Raw genomic sequence first — 24,257 nt, 5'->3', positions numbered from 1 at the left:
ATTGAAAGAATTATGATTAAAATATGTAAATAAAGATTAGGGTACTGTACATAGAAAAGTTTTAATCTGTTAATATGCATTTCTTTTTCATTTAAAAATTAAACAACCTAAGAAAATTTAAATAGAATATTTTATTATCGGATAGACATTAATTTCTGGACCATTACTCAGTAAATACACAGTCGAAGATGGACAGTGTCCATGCTGTTAAAATTGCAAATGTGAAATCTTTCATTTTCTCCAAAACTATATTATTCTCGTGTAAAATTACTTTAAATTTATATCTTATTTTCTTTTATTCAATTAATTGTCAATAGTTTGTCATAATATCGAAATGAACATTAATTTCTATAACATTCTTGTTTAAATAGACTAATTTTATTTTTGATTCGTGTTCGTTTATTTTGATATTCAAATGCATTTTTGCCAACAATTTAAGAATTATTATTAAAGTCCGATATCATGTTGTATGACGTATGCACATGTTTAACTGAAATGATAATTTTCTTTAAAAAGTTGACTGTATTCTTCGAATATAATTTTATAAAATAAAAAAATCACAATATTTTATATATGCTATTTAATTTTTTTATTTAATTTTTCTNATCGACAGTCTTGTGTATATACGATGACAAGGACTTATAGTGAACGTATTTTATTTATTTATTTATTTTTTATAATATGCGCGAGGCAGCCTACGTTATCTTTTTCGCAAGTGCCCCCTCAAAGACCAATTATTAATAATAAAAGAAAAGGAAAAAAGTTCATTTTCGGTTTCTAACCTAACATTCAATATGATTTATTATTTATAATGATGCTATAGAAATAATTAATAATAATTAAATATGTATAAATGTTTAATTTTACACGTTAAATCACGAAACGTCACGTTACGTCACTTATCCTAAATTCAAACCAGATATCATGTGATACCATTAGTGTAACTAAAATATTGAACGTAGCAGCGATGGTTTCTTTAATTTTATTCGTTTATGTGTTGTTTGTCTGTCCCAATGGATTATACTTTTTAGAATTTAGAAATGACACGTTTTATTTCAAAATGGATTTAAATAAACCAATTCGTAAAGTTTCAAAAGAATTTCTTAGTGTTGCTTTGGATACAAGTATTTTAACAAGAGAGAAAATGTGGGAAAGATTCAATACCAGGTATTTATTTAAATGTATGTAGAATAGAAATTACTTTTAGGTATTTAGTATCAGATCTGGCTTTAACAAGTGCAGGTCCTGATTGGAATCATTAAAAATTGAACAACTAATTCACTGGTAAATAATTACCAAAATTTACATAGCACACAAAATCTGTAGTTCACACAAGACAATAATTTTCTTTCTTTGCAGAGATACTTGAAATTTTCAAGCGGACACTTAGTGTTGGGTCCAGATCTACAACTAGTCTTTTTTGAATGTATACCAAATACTTAAAAATAATTTCTATCATTTTATATATTAATCATCATCAAATAAAATCTGAAATTAAGTAATAACATAACTATTTATTGATAGCTCTCCGTATCTCTTGTCAATGGCAGAAGCTCTTTCGCCAGCATTTTTCCGCTTTGGAGGCAACTATGCTGACTATTTAATATTTGAAAAACCAAGCAATACTTGTACACATTTGAAAAATGTCAACAAAACTGCACGTAATGAGATTATTATGACAGGTAAGGAAAACATTGTTTAAAATTTTCATACATCTTAGTATCCATACATCTCTCTATAACAGAAAAAAGTTTTTTTTCATTTTTTGCTTTTTCTACTCTGTAGCTACTAACAGGATCTTTTAATCAAGCCATTGTGGGTTTTGCAATACCCAAAGTGGGGCAGAGAGGTAATGAACAGAGTCTTTAATAGTTGAGGATCTCAACCATCTGGTTGTCAATAGAGATTTTGAAATAATTTTCATTTATAAAATTAATAAACATTATTATACATAAGTTTTTGTTGTGTACAAGAGTCAACATTCCTTTTATTCAGGAAATAAAATTATTTTTTAAGTGTATAACATCTTATAGGTAGGGGCTCCTATTGCTGACTGCTTCCAGTAGTTAATCATGTAAATCAAAATCTGTGCATAATTAGTCCATTGGAGCAGGTTTTGGCAAGCCATCTTCATAGGAAGCATATAAGATGATCACATTCTCAATGACATGTAAGAATAACAGGTTGCCTCACTCACAATGATGGGAAAAATTATTACCCAACACCCCTTTTTATGGCCGACCACATGAGGCATTATCAGGTTTTTAGCAGATAATGAGGGCTCTGTCTTTCATGTATTATTTACAGTTACAAATACAAGATTTATATTTATTTTTCAGACCAAGATATTAGATATGAAATAACACTGATGAAAAATGTTGCAAATTTTGCACAGAATTCAGTGAAATATTTTGTAATATGAAAAAAAAATATTTCTACAAATATTTCAATAGGACCACTATAGTTTAAAAATTCTCATCAATCTTAAGCTTTGTCTTTTACACAGACTTTAGTCAGTATAATCAATTTATACAGTCAGTCAGTCAATATCTTTATTATATACAATAGTTTGTACATGCCTGGCTCCACATGGCACTACTGGGAATGAAAACCAGATACAGTAATTGTTAACTTGTTTACAATACAGGAATTACAGAGATATCAAAAAGTAGGTTGGAATAGTATACAAGAGTTAATACAATGATGTTGCAGTTAAATACAATGATGATATAGTTAATTACAATTTGTTTACAGTAAAAAGATACATACAAAATTACAGTGTTGGATTTTGAAAGCTTTACAAGACACTATGCAATATTAAAAGTGTTAATACAAAATAAAACATGGAGATGTGTATAAGTGCAGAAGGAAAAAGCACATAAATTACAAAATTGAGTACAATACAGCAAATTAAGTAATGGTACAATATAATAGAGTGTAAAATACAATTTGAGTATAGAATACAATACATAAGAGAAGTAATACAAGCCATTACGTTACAACTTTGAAAACAGCAGCAGTTATGGTGGCATATGTACAATATTTACAGAGGTCCATAGCAGTGGCGGAGGTAATGAAGGAGAATAATGTCTGGTGAGGAACTACTCGTGTGGTGATGGGTGCCACTTGCTCATAAGCAAGCACTAGGTTAAGAAAAGCTGAATAAAGTTCCTTGTGTTTAAGGAAGTCTTGTTGCTGACACGGCCAGGAAATGTTTAATTTTTGGGCAATTAGTTCAGTTTCGAGACATTCCCTTTCAAGGCACACGCATCTGTAAAGATAGTGGTTGGGGCCATTCACCTCCTTACAAAGGGGAGTATGTTTACCTGTAAAGTGATGGAGATAGCTGGAAAATCTCCATGGCTGGTAATAAACTGAGTAAGGAGAGAATTGATATTAATCCAGATATGGCAGTGGTGCTCGTTAATATTAGATATGAATTGGTGGGTTAGGTAATCAATTTATACAGGGTGATCAAATGATAAATTTACTTAGAGTAGGTTTGTCAATGTTTGTTAGTGCTCTGTCATGCATTAAGAGTAAACTTTATGAAATTTGGTGTGTAAATACTCTTAATAATTGGCAAATATAATAGACATATTAAAGTTTAATAATATTTTAGCAAGTTTGATTATTTAAGGGTCAAAATAATTTTTCTGCAGCAATTACAAAATATTCCATACTTTTGCTCAGGAGTGGTTCTGTGGTGGATAAATTCCACACAACAATTTCCAGCAAATGAAAAAGTATCTTTTTATAATATTTCTTCTTGTTGCTTCCTGGGAATATGCTGATCTGCACAGTTAATATCTTCCATTACGTTGTTATACTCCAAGATTTCCTTGAGCTTTATTACTTTTTTATTTCTTCTTTGCCATGTCTGTGGTATGTACTGTTGAAAGAAAAACTGCATCTTTTTTTACCTTTATTGTAAAACAAGGGCTTTTTTTCTCTTCTGCAACTTGTGATTTTTGAGAGAGGTGCCATCTCCTAAAAGTTTTAAACTTGATTTAACTCAGGCTAGTACACTAATGGTTAATATCTAAAATTCTTTTTATAGTCATAACTTGCTTTATGAATGTATAAAAATTTTTAATTGATTTTATTGGTTTTGTCATCATATTTTATAGAAATCTGGAAGAAAATTATTTGGGAAAATGATATATTAAGTAGAGGTAATATACACAAAAAAATGTATGTACAGAAAAAGAACAAGCACNGTCATAACTTGCTTTATGAATGTATAAAAATTTTTAATTGATTTTATTGGTTTTGTCATCATATTTTATAGAAATCTGGAAGAAAATTATTTGGGAAAATGATATATTAAGTAGAGGTAATATACACAAAAAAATGTATGTACAGAAAAAGAACAAGCACTTATAATAAACTTTATAATAGATCTGATCAAAAACAATTTTACATTGAAATGTACATTTTATAACCTGAGGATTCATCCATTGTCTTGTGATATTTTAATAGACAAACTGAAAGTCAGTCATTCAGACTTGAATTCAATTTTTCATATGTAGATTACTGCTATATTTAATTTCACTATAAAATCCTCAGTTTTCAACATTTATTAATATTATTTTATATATTTAGCAGGATATATGATAATATGATTGAAACACATGTAGAGAAGTAATACTGAAAAAATAAAAGCAATATTAATATTCTAAAACTTTTTATTATTAGGAGAAGAGTGGTTAAAATTAAATAAATTTGCAACTCAAGTTAAATGGCAACTTCTGTTTGATTTGAATGCCCTTCTTAGAAAAGATGGAGCTTGGAATCCTGATAATGCTGAAATCCTTATGAAATTCAACAATAAATTTGGATTTTTTGTTGATTGGGAATTAGGAAATGGTAATTATTTAGTATAATTTATTATCTTAGATACATAAATGATTACTAAGTAATTTATTTGGTAGAATTAAATAGTCATCATCAATTGAAAGGAGAACAGCTCGGAAAAGATTTTCTTAAGTTAAGAAGAATTTTGAATTATTTTAATACTACTAAATTTAGTCTGATAGTTGGACCTGATATTACATCACACAAGTTCCAGAATTTCTTGAAAGACATTATTATACATAAGTTTTTGTTGTGTACAAGAGTNTAATTTTTCCATTGATGTAAAATATCAGATTATTAATCCATATAAAATGTAATAATTTAAGTTTATCAATTTCAAAATATAATAAATGAATTTAAATTGTTAAAAAAAGTAAAATAAAAGCTATATTTTTCACTGATATCAAATGGAAAAATATATATATATATATATAAACTAAGACAGTACTCTCAAAAGTAACACCATTCTGTCAGCCATTGGCTGCTAGTCTGCAAAGTTTTCAGGAAAGAAACTATGTCATTAAATCATATATTTTCATAACATAATATTGCTAACTATATAACTTGTTTAATTTTAAAGTTTTTTATCCTTTTTTTGTTATAATTTTGTAAATTAATAAAATATAGATTAATATTTTTATTTAGGGTTTATCACACCAATTTATAACTATAATTATGCAATTTTACAACTTTTTATTTTTCCATTGTCTAATTATACAATTAATACACAACTAAAAATATTTCTTTGCTAAAATTCATTTTTTGTCTGTGTTTTTAAAACCATCAATAAAGAATTAAGATTAGAAAACCTGAAATGCATTTAAGCAAAGAAATGTTTTATAGGCAATGAAAAAATAAAAAGTTGTAAAATTGCATAAGTGTAGTTACAAATTGGTATGATAAACCCTAAATAAAAATATTAATCTATATTTTAATTAATTTACAAAATTATTGATACATATGTATTGTAACATATTGTAACAATGTATTATTGTTATCTAATTATGATGACACTGTTGTGTACACTGCACTCTGGTATTCAAATAAAGAATCGTCATATTAGAACTTTACTTAAAATAAAATTTTGATTCATTATTTAAAGATAAATGTTGATGACTCGAAAAGATGTTATATTACACTTTTTTGTATAATTTTCTAATTAAGTTGGCAAATTTTAATTAACTTTTCTGGCTTTTTTTATATTAATGAATTTTTTTAGCAAAATAAAAAATGAAAATATTAAAAAAAATAAAGGACTTTACATTACATATAAAAACCATTAGCAAAATAGTGGAGTAATGTAATTACTATACTTGTTATTTTTTTATTCATAACATTTAATTAATTTAGTAAATCTTATTCATTTGATATACATTAAATCATATAAATAATTTTGCATAAATATTTGATTTTGTGACCATCCTGAATATTACATACATACATACAGGTTTTCACAAAGTCTTGTATATATTTTGGAACAATATAACAAAAGGAAATTGCTGTCATGCAAAAGCTTTCTCACGATACACCTCCCTCAACTGACATTGAATTTCAGTGTGGGCAAAAAAGGAAACCCACCTTTTAGCCTATAAGAAACAAATTTTTGCAGGAATTTCCAATTTGGACTCTATATCCAAATGACATGACATCTTTCATGACTGAAAACAGATTAACCTTTGCAGCCACATCAACAAACCTGCTATGCCTTGTAGCAAGAATTACTATCAGTCTTGTCACCAGATTTCATCTAAATATCATTTATCAACAAAAAGTTCTTGACAATTGAAACTTATTTTTTGACTCTCCCTCATACATGTATGTTATGGCTGTCTGAGGCAAAAATCAGTACTGTCCAGAGATGATGCAGGAGAGAATATGGAAGGGATCCTCTATACAGTAACCTCCATTAAGTAGATGTGTAATTTTAGAGATAGGATTGGTTGTTGACTAACCTTACAGTAGTCAATTGACCATGTCATCTGAGACTTGAGGCATCATTCTGCATCAGACATTTAGAATTGCACATTCCAAAGATAACTGTACTTATAATTCTACACAAATGACTGAAGTTCATGGGCGTAGCCAGGGGGGAGCCTGGGTGGGCACAGCCCTCCCCAGTGAACCTGGTGCCCCCCCAGAAAATCACACTGAAAAAGTGTTGAGCTGATTTGGAAACAGAATGAAAAACTTAAAGCTAAAAATTTTGAATACTAAAAAAAAAACAAAAAAACAAAAAAAAAGGTCAACTGTGCCCAATGTTATGAATAATTTGAAATAATTCAATATTGTGTTAGGTTGGCCTCTATTAGGTCTCCCCATAACAAAACTCTGGCTATGCCCATGCTGAAGTTGCATGCATCTGTACAAAATACAAATTGTGCAAATATTCAGCCATAAACTATGGCTGAATTGCATTTGCACCAAAACAATTTTTTTCTTCCAGCAAATACATTTTTGGGCAGATTTACAGCCCAACTTCAGGTTTAGGTTCATCACTACATACAATTGTATTCTATTTTGGAACATTAGTTCCATGGCACATGAACAATATTTTAAATTTTAGTATGTAATTCAAATTTATAAAAATTAATTAATTTACAAATTTCATATTTTCATATATATTATGGTAACAATCAAAAATATCTTATATGGTTAGCCTTTTGTCATATAACTTATAACTTATCCTTATTCATTACAAAGCATAACTTATATGATTTTTAGTGTCTAGATGTCCTAGCCTTAGTAATGGCCAGTGACACATCCAGGAGACCCTGCTAACATCCCCAAAGTAAAAGGAAAAGAAATCCTAGTAAATTTTCCAAAAATATTTCCTAATTAAAATTCATTTTTTTCTATTTTTGTTGTGTTGTATGTTCTATTTCTATATTACTTATGAATTAGTGGCCACATAAGGTGGTAATTTTATTGGATTCACATTAAAAATTTTTTCTGTTCAACTCAGCTCCTCGAGATTAAATCTTGAGTGTGCATCTGTTAATGGCATTGCAGATTGCTGCATAAGCGTATGCCTAGTCTTACATATCAATCCATATCCTTTCTCGTAGAAAGTTATGATTTACTATTACATATTTTAAATTCTAAATTAAACTAATATTTGGAAATATTTATGGTCAATATGAAAACTCTAATTTTTAAATTAACAGCTAAAAACTATAAAAAGAATGTTTAATTATTGATTTAAAAAATTATTCAATTTTACTTTTTGTGATAGTATGGGGTGGAGTGAAAGCTGGAGATTGGTAACATTAATCTTTTTTAAGTTTTCTTTTATCCAGTCATAAAAATTTGACATAGTTATAACATTTAAAACTACAGTGTCTTTAATTTCCTTCAATAAAATTTAGGTCAAGTATTGATGAATTTGAATTACACAAAGTATCATTTTTACAACAAAATTACAATTGACATAATATTTTTTTTTTTAAGAAAGAAATAAAGGTTAAGATGCATTCAGATTTATTGTTAAAGTTATTGATAATTTAGTATGTTAAAACTATACTTACATACTACAGTATTCGTACTTAAGATGGTGTTCTGTTCTCCATCTCAAGTATAGTACCACCAGTTCTTGAACCAGCTTGTGAAATAAAATTGTTTAAAAATAACATTTTATTATTATTAATTTAATTACATGTTATGTAATAGCTATTCTCGCATAAAATCCAACTTTATGAAAAATTTTATATTCAATGTTTTGTTTTAATAATGAATTTTTCTTTCAGGTTTTTACAAGAAGCAAGAACAGTCTTAAATGCAGTAACATTTCATCAGTAAGCTAAATTTATTCAAAAAAAGATTATTCAATTGAATATAATATAAAATGTCTGTAAAATTATTTAATAATTCAGATAATTTGATATTGTAAATAATGATATACTGTACAGTATAATTTTAATATTTTAACTATAATCTGAAAGTTCTTCAACTTAAATGTGTTAAAACAGAGTACTGGTAACAAATAATTCATTTATGAGTTAGGGATTTGAATCCCTCTCTAGAATATTGTTTTTTCAAACTTTTCTAAACATTGGCAGATAATCCAGCAATAAATTAAAGAAAAACAATGCTTTTGATTATCTTAAGTGTTCTTTAGTTTTAAATAAATTCAGAAGTACTTACACTCTATAATTCCTCTTATAGAGGTAGCATAATGTATGCAATGATTGAAATTAAAATAGATTAAAGAATTAACTAAGCAAAAAACTATATATATATGTTAATTTGTCAAGGGCTGCAGAAACAGCATCACAATGTCAAGCTCGATTTGAAAAACTTTTCTCAATTCTTCAATATACTTTCTCATAAAAAATATTCTTTTATGCTTGACAGGAGAGTTTCTAGTAATCATATAATCATCTCTACTCTAGTCGTGAGATAAAAGGGGAAAGAATTAAGGTAGGAAAATAAATAAATAAAACTAAAATGCAAAAAGCATAACTGTTAATGCAGTAAGCAATAGTGCATTAACAAGTTAGCTGCATTAATCATAGAGATACTGACAACTGTGGACAATTTCAAAATTACTTTACAATTACAATAATATATTGAGTTATTTGTAACGTGTTAATGCATTAATGCTCATTGAGTTGGTTATGTACAGTACAGTACAGTACTTTAGTTTTATTATTTTCCTTTCCTTAATTTTTTTTTTCGTATTCATTGTACATTACTTTAAACTCAATTTGCAATTCACTTTAGTGCATTTGCAGTAAATGATTGTATATATAGTTATTTAACTTATAATGCAATAGGTGTACTCTTAAAACATTCATTCTCTCATAAAAAACAATCAAATCAATTATTTGAAGACAAATGTTTTTTTAGTTTAGAAATAACCTAATATACAAATTATTATAAAGAATGTCCCATTACTAGTGCTGGATGTAAATTGCATGCCATTGATATTCCATATAGTTGATAACCTTAAAAATGTCATATGGTTTCCAATAACCCATGAACAATTTCTGACCTCAAGATGGCGATTCAACATGCTATTGGCAGATTTGGGCTGGAATTATGCAGCTGTGTCATAAGCAGTTTTGTGAAAAGAGTTTGAGTGGTCCAAATTCTTTGGGAAACATATGGTGGCTGATGTCTTCCATGCATAAAAATAAATTAGCATGTTACTTATGTTATTAGCATGTTAAAAATGGTTTAGAATGTATACTATATTATACTAAACTATACTATAATATAGTATACTATATTAGCATGTTAATAATGGTTTAGAATGTATGTTAAAAATGGTTTAGAATGGTTTTCTTATATTAAAATAAAAATATCCACAGTTGTTCAATAAATGATGCATTGTATTCCACAATTAAAGTTGGCACTGGGACATCCAAAAGTTTTCCTACTTTAAATGTAACTGCAAGTCACTTTGTGCATGCAGTTACATTTAAAGTTATAGACTTGATGGTGGTGCTTAAACAGCCACATTACAAAAAGTCTCCAGTGCTGAGCAGCCCAATAAATATATTTAGAACAAAGCATCCTAGAAAATTAGAATTTGAATCTTTATTATTACAATAATTATTCATAAGTAATGCACTCTCATAATATTCTCTCATAGGTATGAGAATAGTATTGATTATTAAATGAAAGAAATAACCTGAGTTCAATACAAAAACAGGCATTACACAAAAATCTGTCTTAATATTGATAATTTATGAAAGTCTTGTAATTTTCAACAATAAAAATGCTTAAAAGTTTTTCTTTAATAATTATATTTATATACTGTATATATTATATTTCAATGACATTAACTTAAAATAAAAAGTCCAAAATAGTTGATAAAGACCTCCCAAAAAATATTTGGTTGTGCCCAATAAGATAACAAAATACTATATACTGTTTATTATTATTTATGTAATATATTATCCCATAAATTATATTTTTAATTTATAATAAATATTAAAATAAGCTTTGGTCTTTCAGTTATTATGTAAATGGAAGGACAGCCGTCATGGAGGATTTTTTAAATGTTGATATCTTAGACAGTTTAGTAATATTAATTAAAAAAATACATAAAATCGTAAATGTAGAAGCACCAAAGTTAAGTATTTGGTTAGGTGAAACTAGTTCAGCATATGGTGGAGGTGCACCACATTTATCCAACAGTTATATAGCTGGATTTTTGTATGTATTATTTATTTAAATATTTTTCTTTAACATTAAATTTATTTCATATTTACAAAATACTTATTAGGTGGCTGGATAAATTAGGAATATCAGCTGTTCATGGTATTGATGTAGTTATTAGACAGAGTTTAATGCAAGGACATTATGCATTATTGACAAAAAATTTAAAACCTCAACCAGTATGTATAATATTACTTTTCATAAAAATATTACTTGAATTATTATACATGTAAGTTAAAGTGATTTGTAATTTAACATAAATCTGCAATAATTTACAGTAGATTTTATATTTTAAGTCTTATTTCATACTTTAAATTTTTATAAATTTGTAATAGTTTTTTAATAGGATTATTGGCTGAGTGTTTTATATAAATGGTTGGTTGGAGATAAAGTTATTAAAATCCATACTTTACCATCAGATAGAAAGTTAAGAGTTTATGCTCATTGTACCCAAACAGAAAGGTATGAAATTAATATTTTATTTGATGAAAATAAGATGTGTAAATCTAATGTCTTTATTTGGATTTTTCTAGACTGTATAACATTTCTGATTCAGTAACAGTTTTTATTATAAATCTACATAATTCTACAGTAAAAGTGTATCCAACTGAATTAAATACATCTCCAATTCATCAATATCTTTTGACTCCAAATGCAATGAATTTACTTTCTAGGTAAGAAATTTCAATGTAGAAATATCAAATTCATTTAATTAATATATTTTTAATGTTTTAATTTACAGAGAAGTTAAGTTGAATGGACAAGAATTAAAATTAAATGGTACTAATCTTCCCAAATTTATACCAAAAGTAATATTTCCACCAATTGTTATTCCTTCATATTCATTTGGATTTTATGTATTTCCAAAAATATCTGCAGCAGCTTGTATAAATAAAAGTGGAAGTTAGTAACTCTTTCAAAATTATAATTGTAATGGAAAATATATAAATTATGGTAAAGAATAATTTAATTTTTTAAAATTAAAACAATTACATTTTGTATCAAATATTTGTACTGTTTAAAAATTACTTGAAGTAATAAGTTAACATAGGAAAAACTGTTCAGTTTTGCAGAACCACATTGTAATTATTGTAGACCTATAAATTCCCATTGTCGTCCATCTCTTTATCCTTAATCTTGAGAACGGAGTTAGATAGATAAAATCAGATATGGAAAGCTTATAGCAGGAAGCCCTGATTAATTATATACGAACTTCTGATGCAACCCGAAAGTCACATTATTTCAATTCAAAAATTTTCCTCTGAAAGGCATTAGATAGATGACTTACATTAGATATTGTTAAAGAAAAAGCATGATGTACAGGGGCAAGACACTATTAATTTGAGGTGGAAAGCATATATTTTAAATTAAATAAATTAAAAATATGATTAAAAATTGCAGCCTGGTATTGTGACGAAGTTATAATAAGTATTTGCTGGTAATGAAATTACATTCATTTGACTATTCTAGTGAGTAAACAGTTCTTTATTTCACATTTCATTTTACAGTTTCATTCAACAAGATATTTTGTCACATATTTCATCAATTTTACTTGCATAAGAATTACATGACTCATTTATTCTACTGGTAGATTTTAAAGATGATTCTCTGTTATCTAATGAAGAAAGACATTTATCTGTTTTATCAATTAACATTTCAGTAGATGTTAAATCACTTTTGCTAGGAAAAGAGAAAAAGTATATATACATTAAAGTCAGTTTTATAATAAATTTGACAATACCTTCAAATATCAAATATACACGGGCATCAAGACAGAAGGGACATATCTTCAAATATTTTTATACCAGCAAATTCTTTCTTTCCAACGTACTTTTCTTTTACACCATACCAGAAAAATTAAAAGTAGAAACGAATATTGTAAACAACAAATACACTATTTTGTATATTTATTCAAAACCGAACAATGAGAAATCTTACTCGTTGTTGGTCCGTCCCTCCAGTATTTATATAGATCGACACAGGTGATTATAACATATACCCGTGTGATCAAAAAGTATCGGAAATGGTTCAATAAAACGCACAATTTTGAATTCATCTATACTAATATTATAAAGAGGTAATGTTTGTAAGTATGTATGTATGTAAGTTTGTTTGCAGCAGGTAATCTCCGAAACTACTCATCCGATTTCAAAAATTTAGGGGTACGGCTGTTTGAAAGGTTTTCTTCCATAAAATTAATCGATTTTAGACTAATTTGACTCGAACATTTCCAAAACACGTATAATTTTTGGGAATAACCCATATAAAATATGTTATAAATCCAAAGTTCAGCGAATTCTTCGCAAAAACAGTAAGTTATCAGAAAACACGTCGGAGATGAGTACTCACGTGACCGAATAGCACCGACAAATGTCGCGTGACAGCTTCGTACGTCGATGTGCTGATCCGCGACGAAAACAAGCTTAAGCAATGGCGTCTTCGAACTCGGTAAGTATTCCGACAATTTTTTGTTTATAACACATTTTATATGGGTTATTCCCAAAAAATTATACTTGTTTTGGAAATATTCGAGTCAAATTAGTCTAGAATCGATTAATTTTATGGAAGAAAACCTTTCAAACAGCCATACCCCCTAAACAGCACAAGTGCCCAAATGCCGCTTTACTTCACGTTCGGACTTCCTAGAGATCCACGGTGAATGAAATATCTCAATAACATTCTGTTAATTATTTTGAGAAGAGAACAGAAATAGTGAGAAAATTTAAATAATAAGAAAATAGTAGAATGTAACGTATAGCAGTGAATGCCAAGAAGGAACGTAAAACAAGAAAAATTTGTACGTAATAGAAGAAGGGAAGTTGTTCTGTAATTTTAAAACACTAGTTTTTGCATGGAGTTTTTATCGATTGACTACTAACATCAGAACTCCATGCGGTCAGCTCTTTTGTCAGACACGAACCAGTGTTCAGTGGATAAAACCACTAAACACTGATGGGCGCAAAATTATAAACAGTGTTTTAGAAAACATTTTTTCAAAGGAAATTTTGACAATATCCTAAATTTGTTTAAAAAAAGAATTTTAATTCTATTCTATAATAATAAACGTATATGTATATAGGTATTTCAGAAGTATATTTCTGATATTCGAATAATTTTTCCATACTATTTGTTTTCCCCTCCTTTTCAAAATAACAAGATCTGTTTCAAAAATTATTCTGAAAAAAATGAGTTAAAGTTTATATCCTGATAATTACTTTATCGGAACTTGATCAAAATTACAGTAATACCCCGAACTTACGCGATAGGTGGGACCGAGCGATAACCGCGTAAGTCGGGGTATAATTTCTCTATGTGTGTAAAATCCAAGTCGGATGTATGTAAGCTAATAAATGTTCTCGTTAATCTTATCTCGTCTTTTGATTCGTTCATTGTTACAAGAAATCACCACATAGAGTCTCTCGAGTCTCCCTAGATATAACAAACACAGAAATAAATAACACAAAATAAATTGTAGATATGTGTCGATTCCGCGCGACACGTCCGAACATGTAAGTTGAACAATAGTGTGGAGGGAATGAGTAATCAAGAGTTGCCTGGTGCTCAAACAAAAGACGAATCGACGAGATTTGAAAATCGCGTAACTGCGGGTTCGCGTAAGTCGGGGTAGCGTAAGTCGAGGTATCACTGTATTGTGAAAATGTATAATAATCTAAACTCTCATTTCCAGATTAAAAAAAAAACTCTGTATGTTTCAAGTTCTCTTTATGGATTTTTAATTGTCCGAAAGGAACCGTGTTGTCCAACCGAAATTGTTTACTGGGCCAAAACGAAAAATAAAAATACAATCTGTGCCGGACATATTTATTTACAACAAAACATATACAATTACTGTATATAATATTTTGTATGTATTCTAATGTGAAACTTGCTTTTCAATTTTTTCACTTAATTTTTTAATATCAACAGGCATTTTTGATGTACAACATAATTGGTCTTTTTAATTTTTATCGGTCAATCTATTACGACTTTTACATTTAACAATCTTCAATTTTTAGAAAAAAGATAGGTGCATATTTTAGAAAAGATAGGTCCCATTGCAGCTGTAATGCTCATGGTGTTTTTTTGGGGGTTTAAGAAATTTATCATTACAGACGTATTTTGTATAAAACTGAACTTTGTTATTGGCCTCAAACATATATTTCAATTCAGAAGATGAATAGAGATTTATCAAATCTATCTGCAAATTTGTTGGAGTTTGTTCCACAACAATGTCAAATGGACAAAAGAAAATATTAAATATATTCTCATAAATTTTTAAATATGAAAATCTTTTTTGAAATTCTCTTAGTAAATTAGTAATTTCTTTGCACATACAGTAGAACCTCGATTATCTGGACCTCTCTTATCCGGATTTTNAAAAAAAAGCGCTTGACAAACTTGCCCCGTATGCCGAAGTTGCCCCGATCTCCCCTATTTCAATTCAGAAGATGAATGGAGGTCTATTAAATCTATCTGCAAATTTGTTGGATCTTGTTCCACAACAATGTCAAATGGACAAAAGAAAATATTAAATATATTCTCATAAATTTTTAAATATGAAAATCTTTTTTGAAATTCTCTTAATAAATTAGTAATTTCTTGTGCATATTTAGAAAAATGTTTTTGTCACTATTATATTTATGTAATTTTGGACGATGAATTGTAGTTTTTGATTTTAACTGACTTTCATAAAGTTTGAGTTTTTCTATGAATGCTTTCATATTTTGGTAACAGTCTGTGATCAATTTGTTTTCACCTTGAAGCTGCTTATTAAGTTCGTTTAATTTCATTGTGATATTTGGAATGAAANTGGACGATGAATTGTAGTTTTTGATTTTAACTGACTTTCATAAAGTTTGAGTTTTTCTATGAATGCTTTCATATTTTGGTAACAGTCTGTGATCAATTTGTTTTCACCTTGAAGCTGCTTATTAAGTTCGTTTAATTTCATTGTGATATTTGGAATGAAATTATAAATTCAAAAACCAGTGTCCATCATATAATTTAGGAACATTCTGGTCCTTTTCATTCATAAAAATTTAAATTTCTTTGCAAATTTCCAAAAATTTTAAAGCATTTTCCAGGACTTAATTAGCAGAGATAACTAAAGAGAATAACTTTATTAAAAATGGAAGAAAAGAAAACCAGTAACTAACGGTCTTCCGATTTTGAAATGACCTACAGAACATAACCTTTACATAAAGCGCCTCTTGGTGGCTGACTGTAATAGAATAACTTGCACAGTAAAACATAATTAAACCCTTTAACAATCTAAACACGGAATGATTTGAAATTTTAAATCTATATGGACGTGTAAATGTGTAATTCTATTTAAAATTTTATTAGGCTTATTTCCAAAGAATTTAAAGAAAACAAAATTTCTTATCGTTTATTGGAAACACAAAAACCATTGTAACTTAAACTTAGCTTCATGACTGACTTGTCTGCCAGACATTTCTCACTCGCATTGCTATAATTCAGAAGACCATCAAACAACTTCAAAACAAAAACCGAATTAGTGAAAGGGTTTATAACAGGCATGGCCAACATGCGGCCCGCGAGCCGGATGTGGCCCGTGTAATAGATTTATGTGGCCCGCGATTAATCTTTCAATATTAGCTACTCAAGTCAGAATAGATCAGTGAAAAATTCTAACGCCTAAAAAAAAAAAGGCCAACAACTCGCTGTCCGGTTAGAGTTAACCCTCTATTACAAATCTATTAAGTACAGCGTAGAATGTTGATAAAGCATGATAATATGGAAAATGTATATGTAATCTCTGTGCAATTTAGTCTCTACGGGGTGACACAACAATGAGATCTCGCACCACCTCAAAATCTTCCTAGAGCAGCCTCTGGTTCGGCCCGAGGGCAAAAACTGTTGGCCACCCCTAGTTTATAACAACGATGTAATACATGAGATATGATGAGCGAAGTGAGGAACAAACAGCCAACGAGGTAGTATTTAAATCGACTTTGTGCTCACTTTTAATGCGCGTCCTAACTTTGAAGATCAAAAAAGTTAAAAGAAGATGCGCTTTAGAATCAAGAAAATAAATACTACTACTAATTTTATTAGAAATTATTTTTTATTCTGTCATCTAGGTGATTTTATTACGTTTATCTAAATACATTTTCTTCTTAGCGAAGTTTTACATTTAACAAATATTTTGCCAAATCCGAGACAAAAGAATTTGTTAAAAAGAATCTTTCCTTTAAAAAATGCAATTAAAATAATCGAAATATTACATCTATGACGTAAAACTCGTGACGTAACGCGTGACGCAGTACAACGACAAATTCGAATTCGTTCCATTTCGTATTGTTGCCGACGCCATCTTGGAATAGAATGTTTTCTGGAAATTGCGAGTTCTTTTTCCCTCGATTTTAACATTTTTCGTACAAATTTTAATAACGAAAGCTTGCGTAACGTAGGTAACTTAATATTTTTCGATTAATAATATATTAAAATTAAATAAACTTTAAACCTAGATTTGCGGCCTGTAACTTGTAAGGATATGGAATACGTTTTATAATTTTATTTATTACAAATTTCTTAGCGATATTTTACAAAAAAGAGGACTATTTTAGCATTTTAAAGAAAGCATTTGCAATTAGTTAATATTCTGACGTAGAACTTATGACGTAACGTGTGACGCATTTATCGCACGTTCGACCGATTCTAATTCGTATTGCCGGCGCCATCTTGAAATAGAAAGTTTTCTGGAAATTGCGAGTTATTTTTCCCTCCATTTCGAGATTTTTCGTAAATGCTTAATTACATATACCCGAATAACTCAGGCAATATAAATTTTTTGATTTATAAGCGATCAAAATTGAATAATTGTCGATAGAACATTAAATGTAAATGTCTATTTTTAGATTTAAATTTTCATTAAAAATATTTAAGATTGTTTCCATTTAGCATCGAATTAAATTAATTTATCAGATTATAAATAATATTCGCTTGGATATTGTCTTATATTCTTTTCAATGAGACAATAAATGTCCTGTATTAGAAAATTATTTTAATATTTAAATTAATTAGTTAATCAATCATCTTGATTTTTTTCTATTCTTAATAATTAAATTCTTAAATTATTCTAGGAAGAAGTATCATTCTCAAATGTTATAAGCCATTTTCTAAAGAGACATGGAATCATTTTGGAAACTTGTGCTCAAAAAATTTATAAGCAAAACAACAGAAAGGTAAGGCATTTTTATTTTCATTCTAATTTGTTATGATACATTGATGCAGTAAAAAATGGTATATAAAAGTTTGAATCCTGATTGATAAATCTAATATATTTCAAAAAACTGGGTACTTAATTATATAACACTCACCAAATAAACCATCACCAGTTCATAACCAAACAGAAAAATTCTTTCTACGAACGTTTTCATCTATATGTAAGACATCCTCAGGTATTGACGATATCGAATTAATAATAAATCTAAGAATTTATTATTGTAGGATGATGTTTGAAAAATAATTATATTCATTCATGCCATTTAGAATAATATGAATTACAATTTTACTTTGAAAAATTAGTTTATTGTTAAAAAACAAAGTTTTACAACTTATGTATTATTTATTTCAATGATACAGATATTTTAAATTTAAAAAATATGTTTAACATACTGCAAAAACAATCCATTTAAACTTGACACCAATGCTATTGGTTGGTTAGGTACCATTGGCGAAACTCCAAATTATCTAAAACTATTAGGTAGCCCTCCCAACAGCCAACAATTATATTTCTATCTCAATACTAGCTGCTTCTATACTCACCTGCTGACAACACATACTCTTATATTGGACTTCTGGCTGCATGGTGGGCTGGTATAGCTTGCTTGCATTGTTGATTATATCCAGAGAAGACAATGTCTGCTTCTTGGTGGGATGTTGTTGACCAATGTAATCTGCTCCATCATACTATCTGTCCATTTGTTTATCTCCTCCTGGAGAGTGAATTCCATCACCTCTACAAGTGTGGCAGGGTTGTGACAATATAAAGTGACAGGTCTGGAGAATCAAACTGTCTTGAAGGAAGGAATATCTAAAGGTTGCGAGTGATCCAGACTCAGGGTCCGTGGTCTCCCAATGGAAAATGAAATGAAAACTCCAAACCTTAAAAAGCACCTCAAGGAACTTCTTTAAACTCTCTGTATTTGTGCACCAAGAGAAGCACTTTCAAGTCTTTTAAACAGGTTAATGCAGTGACTCAGAAAACTAAACTTTATAAAGATGATCATTTCCTGATAACTCCACTATCTCTCTGACAATTGAAGGAAATGCTGTGCAGAAGGTGAATGCTGATCCCAAGAATAGCAGTAATGGGGAAATATACTCTGTCAGTTGAAGAGTGTGGCCAATCATCACTGAAGAAATCATAAATAGTTTATTTTTTCTGGAATTAGTACTTTCTGACATTGACTTTGGTGAATCAATTTTTTAGACAACTGATTTTTGGATAATCAACTCTACTGTGTAGTGAAAAAATTTTGAATTCCTAGTTGGTTGCCCATATGACTAATGCTTAACTTTCTTATGTCAAGAATTCTTAAAGTATAACAAAACTTTCAATAATCCAAAATAGTTTTCTGGACCTTATGCTGAAATATCCTGGTATAGAAAAAACTCTAATGGAATAGAAGAATTGAATGAAAGGAGTTGGGAAGTGTCAAGGATGTCCACCCAAAAGAAACTGTCTGAAAGACCTGTCAAATCAAGGAACTGATTTGTCTGATGTCATCAGACAAAAACACTGAAGGGAAAAAACATCATGGTAGAGGTGTCTCCTAGTCTGTCAATGATTTTAAAAGTTCATTCCAAGATTGAAAGGAAATTCAAAATCCTTAATGAGATCCTTAATTATTGATTGCTGGAGTGTGAGCATTTGTCAAACCATCAATCCATAAATGATGGAATAAAAGTGGCATTATTTCACCTGACCTGGATGAGAAAGGAAATTCAGCAGAATCAGGGATTCAGGCAGTACAGATGTTGCTGTGAAGACTGGCATTCATTGAAGCATTCACTTTGTCGGAGTAAACAAGAATTTGTTTGTTTTGTTACTCTCTAACAAAAATAAGTTCTAAATGATTGAGATAGAGTATATTGAGATTGAGAGTAGCTAATATGCAAATAAGTAATACTTCTTTTAGCTAAATTTGGGACATTGATTAAACTCAGTTTACAGCTAAAAATTACAAATTGCAATCATATAAGAGCATAAATTTTCAAACAGTTTATTAAATACTTTAATAATGCAATAATACAAACTATACCAGTCAAGACAAAAAAGTCATATCACACAATCAGTTAATTCCAAAATATTTTTATTATAGAGTTATTCTTTGCATAAATTCTGAGAAGGATATAATGTATTTACCAACTTTTAATTATCTTTTGTAATTACTGTTTATGTATTTTTATTGATATAATGTTAATGATTATATTAATAAAGTCTGTGTGGGTTCACTCACACACACACACGTATATACATAGCTTTGGTGTTGTATTTATTGGATTTAGATTTTTTGAACCTTAAAATTAGATAGTGTAATGGCAAATTCTGCTAATACCCCTAAAGTTTTTGCATTCACAAAGATCCATAAATCAGGCAACACTATATGAACTGTAATGCCATGCTGCGTACTTGCCTTTTAGAAAATGCTACTCATAATTTATTTAAAGATTATTTAAAAACCTATAGATTATCCATCAGTAAAACAGAGCAAATAATTGATGATTTGTGGTAGTCAACTTATAGGAGATGTTTCTAATACAGTCTTAGACTTTATACTGTACCTGTGTGCCACTTAATACAAATTACAACAAATTTTTGCCCTCTTAGACATTTATTACATAAAAGCAATAAGCAAGTCAATCGTAAATTTATCCTGGATTTAAGCACATATTTCATGCTATTCCTCTTTCTTTCACTATGGTTACAAGACATATGTTCAAAAGAGAGGGGCACCTGTGGATAGCCTCTTGTCTGGGGTCCTTTGTCAGATATATTATTATTGGAAAAATGATTTTATCAAATCTACCATGTATGCTTATGTGCAAAAGATATGTGGAAGATATCTTTATTATATGGAAAACAAAACCAGATATAAATGGCTTCATACAACAAATAAATGACAATTTTTATGGACCATATTAAATTAGACCATGCCAGCAACTAAATGGTACATTTTTTGGATCTTAAAATCAAGATAAGAAATGAGCATATCCACCCAAATGTATATTACAAACCATCACACCCACCATTGTTTATATCTTCAATCTCCAATAACCCCTGATATCTACAAAATAGCTGATTTTAGNCTATCTGAGTCCGAAGGAGATTGCCTCTTAAAATAATGTTCTAACTTTGGATATTTTACACCAGGATCACTCGGTGAACGATGATGTTTAGTTCCTTTCCGTTCTTCATGGGTTTGCTATAACGCTTCTGGAGGAGTACGTGGGAACATATCCAAAAAAATAGAACTAATGACACAGAATAACACAATTGAGCAAAAAAAAAATGCACCAACTTAGGTAGCAAATAAATAAAAGACCCAGTAATTTACAATAAAAAAAGTGTTAACAAAATTTCCAACAAAAAGTCACCAGCAGCCGAGGTTACTCAACAGCGCCCCCTCTCGTAAAAATAATATTAAAGTAGCCAAGACATAGCCAAATATTATAGCGCCACATCACTAGCGGACATTTGAAATTTGCCGACTAGGACGGTCGGTTAACCGAGGTGTCGGTTAATCGGGGGTCGGATAATCGAGGCTCTACTGTAATAATCTTAATGTTTGCTGTTGATGTTTTAACTGACCTACGCTGGGCTAATCTGCTAGCTTTTATATAGGCCTCTAGACTTTTAAATTATTATTAAATATGAAATATAAAACCTATTAATTGTATAAAAATTATAAACATATCCCAGACAAAGAAAATATAACTCAGAAATAATTGATTTCCAACCTAATTAATTAGAGTGTCATTAAAACCGAAAACGGCAGGCGACGAGGTGGGTTTCCCTCGGACGTGACATTTTACTTAGAACACCGAGGATTAAAAAACAATATTTTAATAAATAAATCATGAGTTGTGGATTTTAGTCTCATTCTGGACAATTATTTTCTTTCGGAATATTCTAAATTTAAAATTAATTTAATTCTAATTATTAAATTTATTAGGAGAGCAGCTAAAACACCTACCTCTAGCCAAACTGATTTGTTATCTAGTTAGTTATTAGGCTCAACATAGCCCAATAGATAATCTGACAGATCATTTGGTAATAGGAATGTGCTGGGTTGTTGTTTATTATGTAAATTACACAATCAATCCGCAAGAAGGAAGTGCAGCTACCATTCTTTCACAGTTAAGAAAATATTGTGGCAATATAAATTAAAACTTTCAGTTGTATGAAATATGTTGTAAATTCCCGATCTTACAATGGGAAACGCAATTGTTTCTAATCAAACCCCAACCACTCGTAATGAAATCTGAATACATTTTCTTTTTAGCGAAGTTTTACATTTAACAAATATTTTGCCAAATTCGAGAGAAAATAATTTGTAAAAAACAAACTTTCCTTTAAAAAATGCAATTAAAATACTCGAAATATTACATCTATGACGTAAAACTCGTGACGTAACGCGTGACGCATTCCAACGACAAATTCGAATTCGTTCCATTTCGTATTGTTGCCGACGCCATCTTGGAAATTTATGCTTTCCGGAAATTGCGAGTTCTTTTTCCCTCCATTTTAACATTTTTCGTACAAATTTTAATAATGAAAACTCGCGTAACGTAGGTAACTTAATATTTTTCGATTTATATCAAAATTAAATAATTTAAATTAGATACGCTTTAAACCTAGATTTGCGGCCTGTAACCTGTAAGGTTACGGAATGCGTTTTTATAATTTTATTTATTATTACAAATATCTTAGCGATATTTTACAAAAAAAGAGGACTATTTTAGCATTTTAAAGAAAACATTTGCAATTAGTTAATATTCTGACGTAGAACTTATGACGTAACGTGTGACGCATTTATCGCACGTTCCACCGATTCGAATTCGTTCGATTTCGTATTGCCGACGCCATCTTGAAATAGAAAGTTTTCTGGAAATTGCGAGTTATTTTTCCCTCCATTTCGAGATTTTTCGTAAATGTTTAATTACATAAACCCGAATAACGCAGGCAATGTAACGTTTTTTATTTATAAGCGATCAAAATTGAATAATTGTCGATAGAATATTAAATGTAAAAGTCTTAAATTTTTACTTAAAATATTTAAGGTTGTTTCCACTTAGCATCGAATTAAATTATCAGATTATAAATGATATTCGCTTGCATATTGTCTTATATTCTTTTGAATGAAACAATAAATGTCCTGTATTAAAAAATTATTTTAATATTAAATTAATTAATTAGCTAATGAATCATCTCGATCTTTTCTATTCTTAATATTTAAATTCTTAAATTATTCTAGGAAGAAGTATCATTCTCAAATTTTATAATCCACTTTCCAAAGAGACATGGAATCATTTTAAAAACTTCTTGTGCTAAAAAAATTAACAAGAAGCAAAACAAAGGAAAGGTAAGACTTTTTTATTTTCATTCTAATTTGTTATGTATTCTGTACATTGATGCAGTAGAAAATAGTATATAAAAGTTTAGAATCCTCATTGATGAATCTAAGAATTTATTGTAGTAGAATGATGTTTGAATAATAATTTTATTCATTTATGCCATTTAGAATAATATGAATTACAATTTTACTTAGAAAAATTAATTTATTGTTAAAAAACAGAACTTTACAACTTATGTATTATTTATTTCAATGATACAGATAAATTTTAAAAAACATGTTTAACACACTGCAAAAACAATCCATTCAAACTTCACACCAATGCACTTGATTGGTTAGGTACCATTGGCAAAACTCCAAATTATCTAAAATTATTAGGTAGTCCTCTCAACTGTCGACAGTTATATTTCTGTCTCTATACTAGCTGTTTCTATACTTTCCTGCTGACAACGCATACATCTCTCGCTGTGTGATGGGCTGGTGTAGCTTGCCTGCCTTGTTGGTTGTACCCAGAGAAGATCATGTCTGCTTCTTTGTGTGGTGATGTTGACCAATGTAATCTGTTCCATCATACTATCTGTCCATTTGTTTATCACCTCCTGGAGAGTGAATTCCATCACCTCTACAAGTGTG

At 29.1% G+C, this 24,257-nt stretch overlaps 1 protein-coding gene across 2 annotated transcripts; it reads left to right on the top strand.

The window, feature by feature from the left end:
- The first annotated feature begins 736 nt into the window (after positions 1-736).
- On the top strand, positions 737-12,117 carry LOC111641472 (heparanase-like). Of its 2 annotated transcripts, none has more exons than XM_023387645.1 (10): positions 737-1,167; positions 1,525-1,682; positions 4,699-4,869; positions 4,935-5,084; positions 8,600-8,648; positions 10,816-11,016; positions 11,087-11,198; positions 11,366-11,481; positions 11,553-11,693; positions 11,762-12,110. In XM_023387645.1, the coding sequence occupies exons 1-10, from the start codon at positions 968-970 to the stop codon at positions 11,925-11,927; spliced, it is 1,464 nt and encodes a 487-aa protein (XP_023243413.1). In that variant the 5' UTR covers positions 737-967; the 3' UTR covers positions 11,928-12,110. The 2 variants fall into 2 exon arrangements, with proteins under 2 accessions (XP_023243413.1, XP_023243414.1); XM_023387646.1 differs by lacking the exon at positions 737-1,167 and adding an exon at positions 1,220-1,426 and having other exon boundaries at positions 11,762-12,117.
- The last annotated feature ends 12,140 nt before the right edge of the window (positions 12,118-24,257 follow it).

Source organism: Centruroides sculpturatus, unplaced genomic scaffold, assembly GCF_000671375.1.
Source record: "Centruroides sculpturatus isolate CEXI.00-Female unplaced genomic scaffold, Cexi_2.0 scaffold1497, whole genome shotgun sequence".
In the NCBI taxonomy this organism is placed as follows: domain Eukaryota; kingdom Metazoa; phylum Arthropoda; class Arachnida; order Scorpiones; family Buthidae; genus Centruroides; species Centruroides sculpturatus.
The sequence above is the reverse complement of the archived record's forward strand: the minus strand, read 5'-3'. Positions and strand labels throughout refer to the sequence as shown.

Excerpts from the sequence above, each read along its gene's own strand:
- LOC111641472 (XM_023387645.1), top strand. The coding sequence starts at position 968 with ATGGTTTCTTTAATTTTATTCGTTTATGTGTTGTTTGTCTGTCCCAAT. Across the intron at positions 1,168-1,524 it reads TGGGAAAGATTCAATACCAG|CTCTCCGTATCTCTTGTCAA; the intron begins GTATTTATTTAA and ends ATTTATTGATAG. Across the intron at positions 4,870-4,934 it reads TGATTGGGAATTAGGAAATG|AATTAAATAGTCATCATCAA; the intron begins GTAATTATTTAG and ends TTTATTTGGTAG.